General features: G+C 38.1%; 1 protein-coding gene across 5 annotated transcripts in view; it reads right to left on the reverse strand.

Annotated features, from left to right (window-relative positions):
• The window catches only part of CCSER1 (coiled-coil serine rich protein 1), a 742,538-nt gene that overhangs the window by 434,020 nt on the left and 286,608 nt on the right, over positions 1–21,910 (reverse strand). For all 5 annotated transcript variants that reach the window (XM_052776417.1, XM_052776386.1, XM_052776395.1 and 2 more), the window contains one exon: positions 9,366–9,576. In XM_052776417.1, the coding sequence (XP_052632377.1) occupies positions 9,366–9,576 (211 nt within the window). The remainder of the gene's footprint in view (positions 1–9,365; positions 9,577–21,910) is intronic.

Genomic DNA, 21,910 nt, shown 5'->3' on the forward strand with positions numbered 1-21,910 from the left:
TTGCAAGGCACTTCTCAGTATTTGCAGATTTATCAGAAAATGTAATTGGTGTGATCAGCTCCATTGCCAAGGAGTGTCGGGTAGGATTTAGCTGACTGACCTGCAGCAACTGATCAAAACCATGGAAGTACTAAATGGGAAAATGGTTTCATTTGTGTAGCTGTTATAATTTTATGGTCTTCAGCCACAAGTTAATCACAGCCAATTGCACAGAACTGCTGATGTTGGGACATTACATATTAATGGAGTTGCTATTTAATGCTTCTCTGCAAGGTGCTGTTAAGACTTGGCTGTTGAGGAGGCTGGGGCAACATGTTATACAAATCCATGCTGACCTGGAGCAGATCACACTGTCATCTGAAAATGTTTCATTCAGGCAACCACAGGAGAAGTAAAAAAGAAGCTACTCACTTGCCTTCTGAATATATGGAGTAGACACATGTATCAATATAATCGCTACATGTGGGAGGACGTGTTTCATGGTGAATCTTGTTTCAATAAGGCTGCAGCACACAGACATATGTAGTCTACAAAGATTAAGTCACTAGGTCAGCAGCAGAACATAAAAAGTGGAGAGAAATTCTCCATTTTTCAGTATTAAAAATGAGTGCATTTGAAACTGATAATCTCAAAGCATGGCTCAAAAATGCTCGGAACATGGCCTGCAAAAGAACTTCATCGTGAGTGTGGGCATTGACAGGAACTGATAACTGAGTTGGATCACATCCGAAGATCTTTTTGTTGACATGAGATTAGTGTGACTCTGCAGGACCCCAGAGCTGCGTGCCAGTGCCAGCCTGTAACCTCACACTCGTTAAGTAAACATAGAGTGTCAGCAAATGAACACACTGTCAGAAGCACCTGTTGTAAAGTATAAAGATCCTGAAGGGCAAATTGAGTCCAGGAAGGCTGGACATCCTTCATGAAGGAAATCTTAAAGGCGCAGGAGCAGGCCGTTCCAGTGTGCTGAAAGATGAGCTGACAGGGAAGAAGACCAGCCTGGCTGAACAGAGAGCTTTGGCTGGAACTCAGGACAAAAAAAAAAAAAAAAGAGTTTCTGACCTTTGGAAGAAGGGACAGGCAACTCAGGAGGACTACAAGAATGTCGTGAGGATATGCAGGGAGAAAATTAGAAGAGCCAAAGCCCAATTAGAACTTAACTCTGGCTACTGCCATAACAGACAATAAAAAATGTCTCTATAAATACACTAACAACAAAAGGAGGGCTAAGGAGAATCTCCATCGTTTATTGGATGCGGGGGGAAACAGAGTGACAAAGGGTGAGGAAAAGGCTGAGGTACTTAATACCTTCTTTGCCTCAGTCTTTCATAGTAATACCAGTTGTTCTCAGGGTACCCAGACCCCTGAGCTGGAAGACGGGGAGCAGAACGAAGCCCTTGTCTATGGGGCTGGATGGGATCCACCCAAGGGTACTGAGGGAGCTGGTGGAAGTGCTCACCAAGCCACTTTCCATCATTTATCAGCAGTCCTGGCTAACCAGGGAAGTCCCAGTCAACTGGAGGTTAGCAAACATGACACCTATCTACAACAATGGCTGGAAGGAGGATCTGCAGAACTACAGGCCTGTCAGTCTGACCTTGGTGGCAGCGAAGGTTATGGAGCAGATCATCTTGAGTGCCATCACGCAGCACATAAAGGACAACCAGGTGGTCAGGCCCAGTCAGCATGGGTTTATGGAAGGCAGGTCCTGCTTGACTAACCTGATCTCCCTCTATGACAAGGTGACCCACTTAATGGATGAGGAAAAGGCTGTGGATGTTGTCTACTTAGACTTGAGTAGAGCCTTTGACACTGTTTCCCAGAGCATTCTCCTGGAGAAACAGGCTGTTTGTGGCTTGGACGGGTGTACTCTTTGCTGGGTAAAAAACTGTCTGGATGGCCAGGCCCCAAGAGTGGTGGTGAATGGAGTTAAATCCAGTTGGCAGCCGGTCACAAGTGGTGTTCCCCAGGGCTCAGTATTGGGGCCAGTTCTGTTTAATATCTTCATCAATGATCTGGACGAGGGGATCGAGTACTGCACCCTTAGTACGGTTCCAGACAACACCAAGTTGGGTGGGAGTGGGGATCTGCTTGAGGGCAGAAAGGCTCTCCAGAGGGATCTGGACAGGCTGGATCGATGGGTTGAGGCCAATTGTATGAGGTTCCACAAGGCTCAGTGCCAGGTCCTGCACTTCAGTCACAACAACCCCATGCAACGCTACAGGCTTGGGGAAGAGTGGCTGGAAAGCTGCCCGGCGGAAAAAGACCTGGGGGTGTTGGTCGACAGCCGGCTGAATAGGAGTCGGCAGTGTGCCCAGGTCACCAAAAAGGCCAATAGCATCCCGGCCTGTATCAGAAATAGCATGGCCAGCAGGACTAGGGAAGCGATCGTCCCCCTGTAGTCAGCACTGGTGAGGATGCACCTTGAATACTGTGTTCAGTTTTGGGCCCCTCACTACAAGAAAGACATTGAGGTGCTGGAGCATGTCCAAAGAAGAGCAACAAAGCTCATGAAGGGTCTAGAGAACAAGTCTTATGAGGAATGGCTGAGGGAACTGGGGTTGTTTAGCCTGGAGAGAAAAGGAGGCTGAGGGGAGACCTTAATGCTCTCCATAGCTACCTGAAAGGAGGTTGTAGCGAGGTGGGTGTGGGTCTCTTCTCCCAATGAACAAGCAACAGGACAAGAGGAAATGGCCTCGAGTTGTGCCAGGGAGGTTTAGATTGGATGTGAGGAAAAATTTCTTCACCAAAAGGGTTCTCGAGCATTGGAACAGGCTGCCCAGGGAAGCGGTTGAGTCACCATCCCTGGAGGTATTTAAGAGACGTGTAGATGTGGTGCTTAGGGACATAGACAAGTGGTGGACTTGGCAGTGTTAGGTTTATGGTTGCACTTCATCTTACGGGTCTTTTCCAACCTAAATGATTATTTGATTCTAAGATACAGGCATATACAACCTTTTTCTTAACCCTTCCCCAAAATGCTGAACTTCTACCAAACAAGATCTTCTAAATGAATCACTGGAGAACATGCCTTGATCTGCCAGGTAAATGGCTTTCCCAAGTGCTATTAAACAACTGTTAACAATCTTGAGAAATTTTAAATGTTGAACACACTGAAATCTCTATTGTACACACCAAAATAGACTGACAGCTCTCCAGAACCTTTTTTAATTATCTGAACTACCGCTTATTCAGCTAAGAAACCTAAGCAATAGGACTGGGACTGGAATTGCGGCGTTACAACCTGTTTCAGCTAAGTTCACCACACATGATGACAATGTTGGAGACGGTATTTGTCCTATGCAGCTTGCCTAAAAAATATAGGGGAAAAAAGAGTTTTCTTGTACCTCGAGAATATTGAGCTAAATAACAAACACTGGGTTTGTTTGTTCTTATTAAATCCCTTATAATTGGTAAACTTAGAATAAAACATCTTCACTGCCAAAAAGAACATCTGATTATATCCACCAGCTCCCAATATTCTCCGTTACCCTGAGATAAGTTACTAGAAAATATACACAAAGTGTGCAATGGGGTCTTCTGCACTCTCTTTGCAGGCAGCTGGGCAAGGGTATGCCAATGTATATTTCCAAGTGAAAAAGCAATTTAATACGATAAAGTTAAATCCTATTACTAAATCTAGTACATTTTTATTATTAGTTATTTAAATTTATGGGTATATGCAGTGTCAACACACCATGAAATGAAGGAATTACCAATTTCCAGCATGAATTACTTGATAAAAGGGACTGCATTAAATGCAGAGTTGTTGAATAAATCAGCAATGCTACAGTGGTTAATTACAAAGTTACTTAAAGGAAGAAAACCTGCAGTATTTCACAGTGTATTAAACTTGCTATTGCTTCCTAAGTGGCTAACAGACAATATTAGTAAACAATACATTTCATAGTGGACTGCAGGAAAAGCTTTAATATCTTTAGAACCCATAGTTTAAGGCCAATTCCATATTGCTTAGCAATCAGTCTACAAAATATCGCAAAGAACACTTAGCTTTCTCTTAGTACATTCCATTAGTAGCTTGCAAGTGCAGCATAAAAGAAGACTCTATAATTATGCTTATTTTACTGATGAGGTGAAAGATGCATGCAGAGAAGTAATGTAGCCCTTGATATCTGACAGGCTAATTGCAGACTGAGTGGTCTCACTCTGTCCCCCAGGTCTCAGGCAACTGTCATGGCCACTCTCACAGTGATTTTGACATAATTTTCCACATTTCTCATTTTTTCAAGTGCAATCTAAAAACACTGTATTGGATACATTAAGTTTTAATGACAGCCACAGACAGCTGCAATTTCCCTCAGTAAAATAAATGATTAATTAGTAAAAACAGTATGCAGTATATGTCCAGAGTGACTTATCCCTATTGCTAATCATAGCAATTAGCTTCAATTTCTAAAGCTCCACAGCCTGCATGGTGTTTTGCGGAGCTGTGAAAGAAGCATGGGCATGCACTGAATAATTTATATTACAAATTACACAAACATACAGACAAAATATCTTAAATTTTCTGGATTAGCAACCAGTAAGGTCACTTCTGATAGCCCCATAAAAATATCTAAGAGTAGAATTTAGTAGTTGATAACCCATAAAGAATACAGGGAAAATGTGACCTGTAGAAATAAGCCTAAATGTGGGCAAGATTTTCTTTTTACTGGGACATGCAGTAAAATTAATCAACAAGCTCAACATCTAAAGTTTGAACAAAAACCCATTACCACTGACTAAATGGATTCCTTCCCAAAATAGCTGTATTTTTTCACTATGTTTATTTCAGCGCAAAGACCCTCTCTTGCCAGGCACAAAACCAAAACCATGAGTTTTCCTCATATGTCTCTGCCTGAAATGTTCTACCAATGATTTCAACAAAGGCAAAGCTTTTAAATGTCCTCTCAATTAGCCAGCCTTTGACATTGCCTCAGTTAGCTATAACTGAAACCATAAAAAAGTTAATAGACGGAAATAATTTTAGTCTCATCTGGAAAAGTACAGGAAAGCCCATATATTGTTTGGGAAAGAGGCATTATATATTCATTATTGTTTATAGCAGTAAGTGAGGAAGAAGCTACAGTCTAATTTTTAGAAGCTCATTGACTACGCGCAATCAGTTAGTGGCCAGAAACGTAACAAAACATAGAAAGTACAGCACAGCATGTGGGGGAGAAAAGTTGACACAGATTCTGAGTTGAAGACCAGTGCAGAGCAGAAAGGCCTGCCTGAAGTCAAAAAGTGAAGAATCCATTGCTTAGGAGAAGGCAAACCTATCAATTTCACCCACCCAACTCCCCATTTTCTTGTCTTTTTTTTTTTTTGAATGAGAGGAGTTATTACTGAGAAAAAGGTAAACACCAAGTAGACTTTGAGGAAAACAAAAACAGTTCAATAAACATCAGTGAGATGGAGAGAAAAGGGAGACCAAGAACTACTTGTAAATCACAGACAGGCTTGTATTGTCTTATATGATGAAGTGGCTTTTATCCAGCTGCCTATGCTGCTAATCTCTGGTAATGCTTTTTAATGAAACTTTGCAGCCCACAAGTCTTGGTTACTCCATGTATTGCAGATTTGTCTGTCAGAAATGGAACATCCACGAGGAAAAGCTGCAGAACAGATTCGGACATACTTTCTGGACCAATTTCTGGTGGATCACCGAGCTTCCTCACGTGCCAGGGTCCTCCAAACTCTTTTCAGCTTTGTTCAGTGAGGTTCTCAAAACATTAGGGGACAATCTGCCTTATGAGACTTGAATGGCCAAAGCTATAAAGAATTATTAGTAGACATTTTCAAGGCTTTTTCACTGAAAGTGAAATGGTAATTAATTCTCTTAATTGAATGATCATTCATTAGTCTTTTACTAAATATATTACCTAATAACATTCTCAATCTTGCAAGTTACTGCCATGTCTTCAATTTCCCTTTTCATAAGACCAATAACAAGCTAAACTCACAGCTTTATAAATCTGCTGCACAGTACAGCATATATTGTATGCAGGTTTTTCATTTAGATTCTTCAATTATAAGCAACTGCAACAATAAAACCCCCATATTGTACTAGCTAGTATTACGTTTTGGCAGATCATAATTAAATTATTCCTTAGAAGCAGTGCTCAGTGCTTAAGAAGAAGGATTATATTGAATAATGGGGCTAATATTTTAACTCAATTAATATGTTATTTTTCAATAGAGGTATACACTACTGTAATTTCTTCTTCTATGGGTATCATCAGGTATAAAACAGAAATACTGCAGGTTTTTTTCTGACAACTTGTGTAATTTTTCGCCACGTAGATCGTATGCTTTCTATATTTTTGAAGTGAAAACATGTGACATATTATTTTTATAAATAAATATATTTATTTTATACTGTTATAGGCATAAAATATTTCACTTCTATACCATATAAGCCTGCCAGACTATGTTTGACTACATCTAAAAATACATGAGCATTCCATGGTAAGGAAAGAATTTTTCTTTTATGTCTTTTAATTCTGTACTGTTGTAAGTTTGATTTATAATATTGGTTGGGGTGGAAGTGATTTTTGGATGAAGAAATTACATGTAGTTACAATGGAAGTAGGGTACCTTCTCCATGGAAACTGCATGGCAAATATGCTCCGATGACTTATTTATCAGATTCTTCAAAACAATATTTCAATTTGATGAAATTATATTTTCCTGGAATCTTTCACTAATAATTTAAAAGTGACATAAATGTATAAATGTCTGTATTTCTGAAGATAATCAAGTTATGTCATTCCAAAATCAATTTGTAATATATTTCAAGGTCATCTTCTCTTTGGTTGTTCAAACTAGCTACTTATGCTCTTTTGAATCATGCTCCAGTTTGGGTTCAATTCCTAATATTTTAATGTGTTTTAAAGACTGTTTGTGAATATTTTGTTGCTGCTGCTCTTTCACTCTCCTGCAATTATACCATGGATGATGCCCACTGCATAGTAGACAGGTTTCTTAACTCTTTATGGAGATATGAAAACTGTGCAGTTTAACAATGACCTTGAAAAGTAATTTTTTGTTTTAAGAAATAGTCTGTGTATTTATAATCAGTAGAACTAGAATATTGCACTACCTATCAAACAGCTGTTTCTCAGATGGGGCTACTAAAAAGGACATTCCCACACCATTTTACAGTATTCTCCATATCTTTTCTATCACTGATACTATACAAGTTGCTTATTAAAAACCAAAATACAAATAACAACTCGACATAGCAAAAGTTTTTGATAATCATCAGATTGGTCGCTTCACTCTAGCTATGTAAGAGTTTTGTTTAGCTGTGTACTAGAACAATGTGTACTACTACTAGGATATTCCATCTCAAATGTGCTGAAAAACAGGGAGGTAAATTACAGCACGTATATATTATAGATGCATCGCATATCACATCCAACTGTAGAAGTAGAAAAAGGCCATTTTGATTTCATAAGGAAGGCAAGACAAAAAGAAAAGTAAAGGACAGAATCACACTGTGTTACAGTCAGATGGGGAGATGGAAATTATGTGGTGCAAAGGAACAAGTAAGTAAAAGACTGAATCATGCAAGATGAAAAAATAAAATCAATATGAGTTACATAAGGAGGTATTAGTAACTGGACATGAAATTCCAGTGAGTTGCACGAAATACCTTGTGTTCCTTTTCTGGAGATCACCTGGTGAATGTTTTTAAAGATGAAGTACTATAAGATACAACATATCTCCATACAGAAAATCACAGTAGATTCTTACATAAGTTTAATGGAACTTGTTAAGTTAAAAATAAAATTCTTATGCTTACTGTCATGGTAAGAAAGAACTTTTCTGAGCAAAACACAGAATTATTCACACTAGAAGCTACAGAGCATGCTGCCAATATTACCAGCTGAATGTTACAACTGCTATGTCATGTAATACTATAATTCTTATTATTTATTTCCATATATAATAGGGTTACAAATCCTTCTCAGTGGACAAGAACCTTTAAATTCACTCTGTATTCTGACATTATATAAGCAGGAACTGATGGAGAATGATTTCAATTCTGGATTCAGCAAAACAGTAGTCCATTAGAAGCCCAACAGCATACATAAAGCTTCTAGTGAATGGAAAGAATCTGGAAGGCATGAGGCTTGCCATCCAGCAAAAACATGCTATTTAGGAGGACTAACGGATAACTATCATGGCTAAACCTTTGACAAACCTTCTCAGACAGGACAACAATTAGTTTAATTTAGATACAGATGATCAAGAAGTGAGCAGTAAAAAACCCCAAACTTGCCAAAGCCTTATTTTGTTATTTAAACATCTCAGTAAGTGACTAGCATGTCATCATACAATGAACTTGCAACAAGGGAAATTCTGATTATATCTTAGGGAAAAAAATTACAATGATGTAGTCAAATATTGGAACCCTTGCCCAGAGACAATGTGGAAACCCCATTAAGGTACCAAAAACTTACGTGGACAGGGACCTAAGCAACCTATTCTAAGTTGGCCTTGCTTTCAGTAGAGGTGTAGGACCTCCCGGGAGCCCTCTGAACCTAAATTATTCTGTAATTCTCTGAACTATATAGATTAAAAACAAAACAAACAAACAAAAAATTATCTTTCTTGTAGATCTCAAAGAAGACTCACACTGCAGTCCACTAACACAAAGCTGAACTCATGTAAAGCATGTATCTGAATCAAAGCTCCACAGCTGGAAAGTGTCAAAAAAACCCGCCAACCCAATAGTAATTTGATTTCTTCTAAAATCCTAAAGGGAACTGGATGCAAAAGAAAGTTTTCAAAGCAGCACCAGCAGTTCAGGGGGGAAGCAGGAGAATATAGCAGGACAGGACAAGCCAGGACTCTTGAAATTGTTAGAACAGCCTAAGAAATCTGATTTCGGCCATCATTTACAAACTTAAGCTAGTAACCTTTAATTTTAGTACTGTTACTTAAAAGAACATTTTTTCCTTTGCATCTCTCCTCTGAATAAATTGCATGCAACTTACTTCATACTGATTAACAAATGTAGTAAGAAAACTGAAAAGCTCTAAAATACTAGAGGAAAAAAAAATACAATTTATTTTGCTCTAAAGCAGTTCCTGTCCCCTGCCCCCTTTTTGGTAAAAGCTCAAGAGAAGCTTTATACTCTGCACACCGAGGTGGCAGTATCAGTTAAATTCTGCTATAGTATAAACTTTCTGACCTCCACCACGTTGAGGTACTACTATTTATACTTCTGCATCAATTCCAGATAGTCAAGACATATTAAAAGACATCAAGTCCATAAACTTTTCTGATCTTTTTCTGCCGCTTAGCTCATTAATGCTGAAAGCTATTAATTTAACAAATGAGTGGGTGATTACCTCCTGAAGAACCCTCTTCATTTTCAGAAGCAATGTCTTTACAGCTGTGCAGTCTTGCAGCATCAATCTGAAGGGCAAAGATTCAATGCCTCCGCCTTCTTCCAGACCAGTAAAAGGCCACTCCACAGATGGGCTGCCGGCCAGCTGGCTAACACGAGGGTACCTGGCTTCTCCTTGATCTACCTCCTTCGACAGCTTCAGAGATAGGCTCCTTACAAGAGAAAACAGAAAGATCAACTCTGAAATACGTAAAAGAAAGAGAACTAAATAATTTTTGGCTTTTAGTTCCTTTGAGTTTAAAGACACTTTACACATTCACTTGTTGAGCCTGCTAGCATGAATGGCCTTTATAATCTACATATAGCCATATGGTGTTAGCAATAAAATATGCATTTATAAATGTACCATTTTCTACAGAAATTGAAACCATGCTCTATGCTACACCCTTCAAAAGAAAGCAATTTTTTTGAAACAAAATATCCTATGGGCAAAACTGTTATGGGTCTATTTTATTTCAGTTCAGCTTTAATAAAAAATGAATGTCATGCACTTTCAAAAGCTAAATCATGTTCTTCCATATGCTTTGACTTAGAACTCAAAAAGAAAAGAAAACCGCCAAAGAAAATACTCCCTTCCGGGCTGGCCCAGTGGCATAAGATGAACCTGCTATGCTATAAAATGGAATTTGAAATTTAATTAAGCTGTACTCACTCTGAAGTTTGGTTACTATTGAAGCTATTTAAGCAGAACATGAAACAAAACAACATTAAGTAGTGGTTGAGAATCCATTAAAGACAATGGAAAGATTCAGAAAGATTTTGATGGACTTTGGAGGTAACAGAATACCATTATTTTGCTGCATACATACTATCTTCCTTTAATATCAGAGCAAGATATATATAAGACTGCCATGCTGGAGCAAGTCCAGCAAAGACCAAGAAGATGGTAAGGGGGCTGGAGTGCACAATAAATGAAGAGAAGCTAGGAAAGCCAGCTTTCCTCAGTCTTCCAAATAGGAGGTGAAGGGAATCTCATTGCTAACAAGAGCTATGTCCCCACTGGAAGGGTGCAGGGATGATGGAGCCAGGCTACCCTTACCCGCACAGCAACAGGATGAAAGGCAATGGACAGAAGCTGGAATACAGGAAATTGTGACCAGATATAAGAACTTTATTTATTTACTTGCTTATTGCCATGAGGGTGGTCAAACAAAGGAACAGGGGCTCAGAGATGCTGGATACCCATCCTTGGAGATATTCAGAACATGATGGGGCAAGCCCCTGAGTAACCTGCTCTAAATGGACCTGCTTTGAGCAAGGGCTTGGAACAGAGACCTGCAGAGGTCCCCTCCCACCTGTGTAATTCTATGATCTAGAGGTCATAGATTCAATCAGCCACAATCAGCCAAAAGTTTAATAGTAGAAAAATAATTTAGAGATTACTTTACATTTTGATGGAACAGGATGTAAGTAAAAACACTAAGGGGTTTTTTTGGCATGAAAGCATTCACAACTTTTAATGTTGCACCTATTTCTCTTCAGCCAGCAGGGAAAAAGGACAATCTGAATGGAGAATAAATCTGAGAATGTGGCTGCACTGTGTAATGTAGTATATTAATTACTACTAAATTACAAAAGGGTTGTAACAGCAATGCATGACGCCCATATTCCTACTAAATTAATTCACTACAATTAAAGGTGTTAGCATAAGTGGTGAAGAAAATGACAATTATTATTCATTTAATGTATAGTTCCAATTTTCTGTTCCATTTGAATTTTCACGCAACACAAAACTGATCCCAAATTTTAAGCATGGCCATATTTTGGAAGGTCAACAGATATTTTTCTGTCTGAAATTTCCCTTAGTTAACTTTGGTTTCATAGGAACCACATACAAAACTGGATTAATGTGATTTCTCAAGACAAGCAATTCCCAATGCCATACTAACAAACTGGAAATGAGACTACTAGAATTATGTTTTATGGATGGTTCATTTTTATATTTTGCAAGCTATGTAATGTGCAGCAGGGACAACGTGTTAGATCAAGAAATGCACCACAAAGGTCACAGATATAGACAGATGCTCATGATGGCCAATAGAATTAAAATTTTCTAATCCAGGCTTTTCAAGACTTTCAATGAAATTAGTCTGGTTTAATTTTTAAATACATTGAAACAACTTTGTGAGTAGAATATTTTGCATCCTTTAAAATAATAATCTGAGGTGGATGATAAAGGTGCTTCTAACTGAGGGATATTAAGCCACTGCTGATTCATAGCCTTTATTAAAGAAGCCTCAAGTATAAATCATGCAAAGAAAAAACAACTTTTAACTGAAGTTTCATAACACAGGCCACTTCTACGGGTTTATAAAAGAAGCCATATTCAAACTATTGGAATCCACACGAGTAAGATTTATGTAGCCAGAAAAGGACATTATTAAAATTAAGTAAGATGATACAAGATCCTCTTTTTTCCTGCCCAGTGCCTGCAGGCTGGGAGATGAATTATTCCTTAGAATATTCTGGATGTTCACTTTGCAAGTCCCACCAAAGTTTCATCTTCCTCATGCTCCTGAACGGGCATGTAGTGGGTTGACCCTGGCTGGATGTCAGGTGCCCACCAAAGCCGCTCTATCACTCCCCCTTCTCAGCTGGACAGGAGGGAGAAAATGTAACAAAAGGCTCGTGGGTCAAGATAAGGACAGTTTAATAAAGTGAAAACAAAGGTCACACGCGAAAGCAAAGAAAAACAAATGATATTATTCTCTACTTCCCATCAGCAGGCAATGTCTAGCCACTTCCTGGGAAGCAGGGCTTCAGTACACGTAGTGGTTGCTCCGGAAGACAAAAATGCCCCCCCTTCCATCTCCCTTTACTTAGCTTTTATATCTGAGCTGACGTCATATGGTATGGAGTATCTGTTTGGTTAGTTTCGGTCAGCTGTCCTGGTTATGTCCCCTCCCGAGATCTTGCCCTGCCCCAGCCTGCCATTGAGGGGGGGGCAAAAATGTTGGAGAGGCAGCCTTGATGCTGTGCCAGCACTGCTCAGCAGTAGCCAAAACACTGGTGTGTTATCAACACCTTTCTAGCTACTGATGCAGAGCACAGGGCTATGAGGGCTGCTATGGGGAGTATTAACTCCATCTCAGCCAGACCCAATACAGCATCTTATGGGGGTAACATCCCAATACTGAGAAAGGACTAACTTAAGATGTAGTGCCTCCCAGAAGGGGTCTTTTACAGCACATTATCAGGGAGAATAACCTGGTATCAACACCAATACCCTGCTGCCCCAGTGATAAGGAAACAAGCAGTACTCTTGGAGAACTATCATTGCCTCTTACATGGAAGAGATACAGAGTTTATGTATAAGCTATAAATGTACTGGAAATACAGCAAATCTTAATTTCAACTGAGGAAAACACTTTCAATGATTTCAGCGGGCTTTATGTTGACATGACACTGCTCAACGCACAAAATTACGGTCTTTTCAAATACAGAACCTTTTACTAAAGTATGAAAAGCACCATAATAACATATTACCACTCATGGCCATAAGAGTTTAAAATCTAACTCAATTGCTACTGGAAAATGGTGACTCAGAGTTGGTATACAGTGAGCATTCAGATCATATAGTACCTCTGAACTATCTGAAAAGAATATAACTGATCTGTGACAGAAAAACTCTTCACTGTCTGATACAATTCTTTCTACTCACTGCAGGAAAAAGCTCATTTTAAATTCATTCCAGAGCTGATATTTCATCAAGTTCATTATTAACAATGTCCACGTGGTCTATTACAGTATTATTATGGTAATCCACTGCAATTCATCTCAAAGCAGCAGTAGAAGTTTAGCAAGGAAAAAAAAGTTTTTACTAAAATTAGAAGTTTCCCCTTACTCATAAAATACCTCTACCTCTGAAGCTGGAGAAGGGACTGGTTCCTCGACTGGTAGTGCAGGAACTCCTTACAGTTGGCCAGCCCTCTCCACCTTCCAAAGATGCATTTATTGTACTAAAAACATTTCACAGGCAAATGTTATCTTTGACAAACTTCTGAAACTGGGGATAAATAGCCTCGAAAGGTCTATTTTAATGACTAAAGACAATGCATTTCATTTAAATGACAATATTAGATCTATAATATTATCAATGTAAAACATTTTTTAAAAGTAATTTGGTCACTTTTAAATATACGTCTCCTGTCTGAGCTCTAAATTTGCCTGACATACACACTTTGGCTATGTCCCTACTTAAATAAAACCATACCTGAAAGTGTTCCTGGGCACTGGTAGTCAGTCAGTGTTAAAGCACTTCTGAAGTGGCTTGACCCAACTCAGCTATCACTCTTTCAGACGATTCCCTGGCATGGTTTGATTGTCAGTACAGGCAAATTGAATCGGACTACTCCATTCTGGAGGATGTCAGTGGTACAGCTGTGCACTAAAGAACCATCCCACGTAGATGTCACCTCAAACCTCTGAGCATGGCTATGGAGTCACGAAACTCCAAGCCTGAGATCTGAAACCCAGCCAGACTCCTAGGCAAGAGAAGAGCCTAGGAAGAAGAGCCTGTTTTGAAAAGTCTGAGATGAACTGTGGATGCTGTGGCAAATCACAGCTGAGAATACTGTTAGGAAGCTGTTCTTAATTTTCTCCCAGGTATTACAGACTTCACTTCCCAGATAACAAGTGGTTCTCATATCCTGTTTGACAAAGATCAGAAAGTCTGACAGATGGCATACTTAAAACTGCTCAGTCCTCTAGATGAATGTCATAGGGAAACAGTAATTCAAGTTGCTCAAGTGGTGTCAACGTAAAGCCTGTGGAATACTTACCATACAGCTGCATGTTACATCTAAGGGGACCACAGATGACAACAGAGAAAAGCAAGCTTAATGTCAGTAGAATTATGGTCACCATAAGGTCTGAAAATCCACAGAAAATTTCTTACAAATTTGTAAATGTTAAATAGGAGGAAAACCTGTGCAACTTGATGGTACTTTGGGCCTGCTGCCTTGTTTCTGTTGTATCTGGACATATCCACTGAACGTGAATATATTTCCTCATTTCTAACGGATACAAAAATCAGAAGCTACAATATCCGCATTTAGCAAAATGGTAGTGCCGTTAAGACAGAGTTCTATTTCAAAAGCAATCTTTATTGAAATAGTGAGATAGCATTAAAATAATCAATCAGTGACTTTTAGCATTTTAATAGTCTCCATAAATCCAATCCAACTGCATGTTAACTGAGGAATAGACACAATTGTGCAGCTCCTTTCAAAGCTTCTTTCCCTTAAGAAGGTAGAACAAGAACCACCTTCTTATTCCAAAGCATCTTTAAAGGGGTTTACTGAAAAAAGGAAAAAGAAAAAAAAAAAAAGGACCCAAAGATTTGCAACTTCAGCTAGTTTGAGTTATTATTCCCTTCTTACTGATCCTCAGATCAATGATTTGAAGAGCTTATGGTAATTTGAACTTCACTTACATAAAAATCCCCAGATTATGTGGAGTTTAATCTTCTTAGTTTTCATCAGCAGTGCTCAAGACATTGCTATAGTAGAATTGGCCTAAACTAATAAAAATGGTCCCACAGAGTCTGTACTTCTTGATACCAGCTTAACTGAAGAGAACCCACATAACACTGTGGGCATCAGGAAGGCTCTGCAAGCCAAGCAAAAGACCCCAGCCTCTATAGGAAGAGCTGAACATACCTTCTTTCTTCCCTGAGGGTTTATCTTCTAAAGCAGGGTCTTAGAAAAAGCCTTAAATCACTTATTTTCAGTGTTTGAGTGTGCAACTGTATGTGTATATATTCACATATAAATACATCATGCGTATGTATATATATACATACATATATATTTTTATATATGTACAGATATAAAATTCATACACACACTCATCAACACATATAAATTTGATCTTCATAAACCTTTTAGCAAAAACCTCTTATTTGTTTATAACTTGGCTCAGTAGGAAACATACGTCCTTTTATACTAGAAAAATGTTATTAGCTCCATACAGAGGTTATATCCTGAAATCCTATTTCATACAAATCTAGATAGCCTTCAATCCACACTTTTTTCTCCCATCCGGCATTTTCTTTTTTCTCACCAACAGCAAACAGATGAAAGGGATGCTCTTTTAGAAAAATCACTAATTACTGTTTTGAGAAAGGTCCCTCAGCTAGAACATGTAAGACACATAAAAGCAGTTACTTCTGATTTTTAGAGAAAAATCTGCTTATCTCAAACACCTCCAAAATGCAGTTCAAAGCACTCTGTGGCTCTCTTACAACGATGTACATTACAGTCAAGCTCTACAATCATCCCAGACTGAATCTTAATCTCATACTAATCTCACTTCATAAGACACATTTTCTATCCCAGTTTACAACTGAAATATGTGGACACATTTTGGAAAAAAGAAAGGCCTTTCCCCATATTTAGCAGAACTAAGGCATAGACTTTTAAAAGCATGTTCCTAAATATTCCAATGATCATATCAAATAACGTACTGCTAGGTGCCTAAATATTCTCAAGCTCTGGTCAAGGAGGATAAAAATTGCCAAACTCCTCACTCAGTTCTGAAAATGCAGCCTTTGCAATAAGTACTGAGAAGATAAAAGGGTAACCAGAATATAAACACTTGGCTAATTACCCATATTAGCATTCTTTGGCATCAAAATTTATACCTCTCCGTCTCACACAATTTCTCAGCGTTACTTCTGTTCTAACAGAATGATTCAGAATTTATAGGGATGCCATCTCAGAATATTAAACCGCAGTGTCATAAGGTACATGTTGTTTCACATTTTACAGCTTTTAGAACTATGTATCATTTATTGGTACTCTGATGCTATGATTTTTCAAGGTCAGCCTTTTAGAAAAATCATGTTCGGTATCTGTCACTATCAAACTATGCACCCACACACAAATGTGCCCACAAACTCTAATGGCTAGTGCTGCTATAAGTTAAGAGACTGTCAGCCTTTTCCATTATAACCCCTTTTCTTTCAAAGGTTTATATCACAGCCATAAAGACTTCCTTTGGGCTAGAACCTCATGATCATGAAATACGGAATCAAATTCAAAAAAAAAAAAAAAAAAGCCCTCCATTTTTCAGCTGCTGGTAAAGTACAGCTGATAAGGGCATGTCAAGCATTTCTTTCCTTTCTCTAACTTCTACAGGAGTCAAGAGCTCTGTTTATATCCCCTGACCTAGCACACAAAACCACAACACTTGAGATTTCAGTCCTTTTCTTCCTCCTGGAATCTATTAGGAAAATTTAAATGTGAAATAAGATAATGTAACACCATATAGTAATCAGATAACGTCCAAAAAATAGCTGCTTGGAAAAGACCAGTGGGCCTTATTAATTTTCAAGTACTAATAATGCAGTAGTAAGTAATGCATTACAGATAAACCAGGAAAAGTAAATGAGGCTGTCTGGGCATTGAGAGTTTGGTAGAGTTTGAGTCTTTTTAATTTAGCTTGTTTTTGCCGCCCCCACCCCCCCAAAAAAAAAAATCATGAAAGTATTTTACAACTGGTATACAAAATATAAATTGCAGCTTAATTACGCACAAAAGCAAGCAGTAACTCACATTACATCTCTGGTTGGGATATGAACAGAAGGCAGCCTACCTTTTATTTGGACAAAGGATAAATTCATCCACCTGCAGTCATTGCAGCCTTTGTAAACAGGATGTACTTCTGGCTGGACACTGCCTCAGCACAGATAAAAGCTAAAGGCACTTGGTGTCCTCTCCAAATCTCACTCCAAATGTACTCCACGGAGCTGACCAACTCAGCTGACCCGGGACTAGAACAACAAAATTTTGATCTAATCTATTGAAGAAGACAGGTGTTGAAGCATGCCCAGCAAACTTTATAGTATTGGGGAAAAGGAGAATTATAAATTTGTTTTGCCACTGTCATCTTCTAGATCAAAACATTTCTCCTCACCTTTGCTCTCTGCTCTAAATGCTTGAGTCTTGCTTTTAGAAATTGTGCAAGTGCAACATAAAACTTTCAAATTTTTACAAGGTTAAAAAATGTAAAAAAAAAAGCTGGAAAATCATGATGGATATTGGATATGATGACTGCCTTCCAAGCAGCACAGGAAGTGCACTCCTTTCATTCAGTTACCAAACTAGTTTCCCTTAAAAACAAATTGTCAAATACGTCTTACTACAGGTCAGCATTTTTTGCTACCAAGGCTTCTCAAAATTCTCCTCAAAATGATGTATATTTCAACTTAAAAAAAAAAAAAGCTTAAGGCATTTTCTGTGCCCAGTAAGAAGCTACAGAACTGTTAGTACAGGCTTCAGTGGGAAGATAGCTCTGTTAACAGGTAAAGTTAAATCCACTAGAAGACAAAAGGACAGCAGGGTTTGCAACAAATATTTGCTTAGTGCCTGGCAAAATTCATAGACATGAGTTAGACAGGCAAGATGGACTTCCAACAAGACCAGAAAATTAAGTGGAAATTTCATATACTTTATAAAGGAGACAAGCCACTCACTTCGACTCCTGTCTGACTTGGTTTTTAAATATCTGGGAAGCACCTAACCACATTACTACTGTGTAAACCAAGATATTATCTTTTGATGAAGCTATTAAGCCTTAAGAACACTTTTGTGAAACAAGCAGGCAATTCATTATACCTTGTGCTGGCCAAGAGATTCATCTGAGATGCATTACAGTCAGTTTTAAAGGTCTAATTAATATTTACTAAAATACCCAAAGTGGAATACCTTCAGCATTCTGCTTGCTTTCCTTACATCCCAACCCCTACCTGCCTTCATCCTGGGCAGGTGATTCAGGGAACCCTTCCTGGATTGGGTCCAGTTACAGAAATGTCCTGGCTTCTGACCATGGCAGGGCTTGAGAACATATACAGACATCTAAATAATCATCCTATAGTCACACACATTCCCCCACTAGCAAAAATGCACATGCCTACAAGATTAGATGGCAGCTGAATACCAGGGACTAGAAGAAAGAGGACTAAAACATCAGCAGAGCTGAGCAGTTAGAGCTAAGGGATGCCCTGTACAATAATCAGGTATTTAAAACTCCGTGGGAGTTCAGAAAATTCCAACTAGTAATCCCAAAATTTATCATTAGCTCTGTACATTTTCACACAGTGAAATATATAATCAGTAATATAATCACCAAAATAATCAGTAATTACAAACAGCTTTCCACGTGAAGATAACATTCAATGCTCTTTAATGGAATCAACACAATGGACCTTCATTTTGGTTAAAGTATATGACTAAACAAATGTATCCCTTCTCATTGCCCTCTAACAGTTTAAGAATAATGAGTAGAAAAGAGCTGTGTTTAAATTCAGAGGATACCGTCCACCTACTTTATGTAGGGAATTTGATTAATATGTCAGGAGGAAACTGCAACTTTAAAACCCATCCTATTTCATTATCACATAAAATAGCTGGAACCTAGTGTTATTGTTGAAAGAGCTTTTATGTTAAACCCTCTTTTATGAGCAATAAATGAAAGCATGTAATGGATTTAGGGACATAATTTATGAAGAAATCCAGAACATGCATGTTACTATATATCCATTCTTAAAAGACAGCAGTCTACTAGAGGTTTATTAATGCTTAAATTGGATTCTTCTATAATGTGTTTAGGAAACATTATGGAATTAATCTTTTACAAAATTTCCAATTCCACTGACAAACATGAACAGCCACAGTGACTTCAAAAGCCTGATTTAAACAAAAGTAACAAAACAACATGAGAAAGCCAGCACCAATGCTAATTAAATACACCAGTTAGTGAAGTTTGCTGATAAAAAACTTCATGCTGTGCCTGGCACAGTGGTTACAAATAGTGTGTTTCCTTGCATGCTGAGTACTTGTGGGTATGTATCTATGTGTGCGTACATATACTTGGTTTATATTATCAAGGAGGCTCATAGAATATCCTGAGTTGGAAGGGACCCATGATGATCCTCGAGTCCAACTCCTGACTCTACACAAGGCAACCTGAAAGTCAAATCACATATCTAGAGAAGTTGTGGAACTTATAAAATAAGAGCAGTATTTTCAAGCAAGAAGTGAGAAAGCAATCTTCCGCAGTCCATTCACTGATGTGAAACCTGTTGTTTCATGATGCACAGTTCCTGGCAGACTTAGACACAAGATAACATGTATTTTTTTTCCCCCACAGTTAAATAATATACACTTTCTGGGCTCCAGCCAAAATTGATCATAAATGAAGTGTATAGAACAGAAGAAATAAAGAAACTTCCTTTTAGAGTAACTGCATAAAAGCTACTCAAGAACTGCAGGTCTCACACTTTGCACTAAACCATGAGTGCCAGGTACCAACATGAAATAAATAGCTCGCATCCAGATGTATGTCATCTTAAAAAAAACATAAAAGACTGAGAGCTTCACAAGCACAAAGTCGTCCCAGGAACCACCCACCTTCCAGAGGCTGAAAGCCTCCCCTTCTCTCCTGAACGCTGCACAGCTTGACACATCAACTTACAAAAACTGCCATTAGCATAAATAGAGGCCAAAAACTGATTAAGAACAAATTCCCAGCTATACATGGGGATGAAAGCTTGTAAGTTATGGGACCCTTTGGGTGTTATTTCCTTGTGAGCGTCCTCTCAAACTTCCAGAGGGCTTGTATTCATTCAGACAGGTTTCACTTACAAGGAAAGTGTTGCAACGTGTGCACTCAGATTTTAATTAGTGAAATTAAACCCCTCCAGAAGCACATGCTCCATTTTTTCAACAAAGGCATTAGAGACCAAACAAAAAGAAAGCAATAAACTAATTAATGTGTAAATTAACCTAATTGGTTTGTTCTTACATGGCATAATCAATCACTAAGTGCCACAGCAGAAATGTGTTATTTTATCATATGGTGAAACTAGCCCACCTTCAGGAGATTTCCCTGCCTTTGCCAGTATGGTCTTCAATGTTTTTCTTTTTGATTGTAAATAACTCATTAAAAGATAATCAGAACACTTAGTTTAGTTTGACTAAACCACTGCAGTAGCGTTTCCATACTACCCTTTTTTAGAAGAAAACATTCCTCCTCTCTTCTTTCCCCCATAATGTGAAAAGTAAATCTAAAAAATTGTCAAACTGAGGCCAGAGCCAGGTAAAAAAAGAGATGTTTGGTTTGGCTGACCATGAAGGACCAAAGCTCAGATCTCTGAATTATATTTAAATCTCTCTAAATATTTATTTGTACACCAGCACATGGAAAGAAGTGGCATGCTAAAACTTCAATACTAGCACTGAGCTGTTTGTTGCTTACAATATTTTTGTGTTGATGCAGTGTTACTTGATACATAAGTGCTTATAAACTATGTCCCATCAGAAGCTTCATTCTCTCTACAATGCCTCATCTCTTTCTTCCAGGACATTAGGTCCCCTGCCTTTTAACTTTGTTTTTTAGACTGTCACTTTAAAATTAAATGTTTATTTCAGTTATTTACTCTCTGGTTGTTACATTCTCTACTTTGGGGACTCTGCTTGAATTACCTGAATATTTGGAGTTACTGTAACTGCTTCTAGTTTGCAATGCCAGGCTTGTTTAAGGTTGAGAATAACATGAAGAACAGTATTGTGCAAAACTATGCAAGTTTAGTAAAGCTGCATCTCACTGAAAACATATGGCCCATGATTTGAATTTAATGTCTGATGTCTGAATTCTTTTGCACTGCACATATTTGAATTTCAAGCAGTAAGTAACAGTAATATTCAGAACACAATTTCTTTTAACTTAACAGTACTGTTATAACCTGTACCATTAATTTATTCAAGGTTGCAACAAATATGGTAATGAAAAAACACACTTGTAAATGTTGCTTTAAGGAAGTTATTAAAAATTTAGTAAGATTATTAATTTATAATAGAATTCATAGCATTTCTTCTGTGAAACATTAAATGTACATTACATAAAAGAGTAATTAATATTTTTAATTACTAATTTTGCAAACTCTTTGTCAGGACAGCATTAATAACATGCAGCCCTAATAACTGTTGGAGCGTGTGCTAAAACTTGCTGTCCAAAGCTACATCTAGACTTGATGTCGGAAGGACAATCTGTTATTGAAACCGTAGGAATAAGAATGAAAGGCCCCTACGTTGAATCCATTGAAGCAAGGAGGTGAAACAATGAAGTTCTGTCAATGCTATTGCCTTACTTCTGATTTATATCACAGGTGCCCACTTATGGCAAAGTGTGTCAAAAAAAAGTGTGTCCTTAGCTAACTTAGCTTGATTTTAATATTAAAAATTACACCCACTTGTGCATAATGAGTATGTAAACATAAGATCCCCTTAATATAATGAGTTAGGTAATTACCTAGACTTGTGTAGAAGTACTTTTGTTATATAAATTGTTTGTAATCAATCATGTATTTTGTTACTTTTTCCTTGATCCTGATGTGTATATAAGACCCTGTTTATGTTTCAAATGTGTGCTAGCTTTGTGGAGTTACCACCTAGCACCCCTCTCTGCGCAGACATGAAATAAAGA

The sequence above is a fragment of the Harpia harpyja genome, chromosome 2 (genome assembly GCF_026419915.1).
Source record: "Harpia harpyja isolate bHarHar1 chromosome 2, bHarHar1 primary haplotype, whole genome shotgun sequence".
NCBI classification, from domain to species: Eukaryota; Metazoa; Chordata; class Aves; order Accipitriformes; family Accipitridae; genus Harpia; species Harpia harpyja.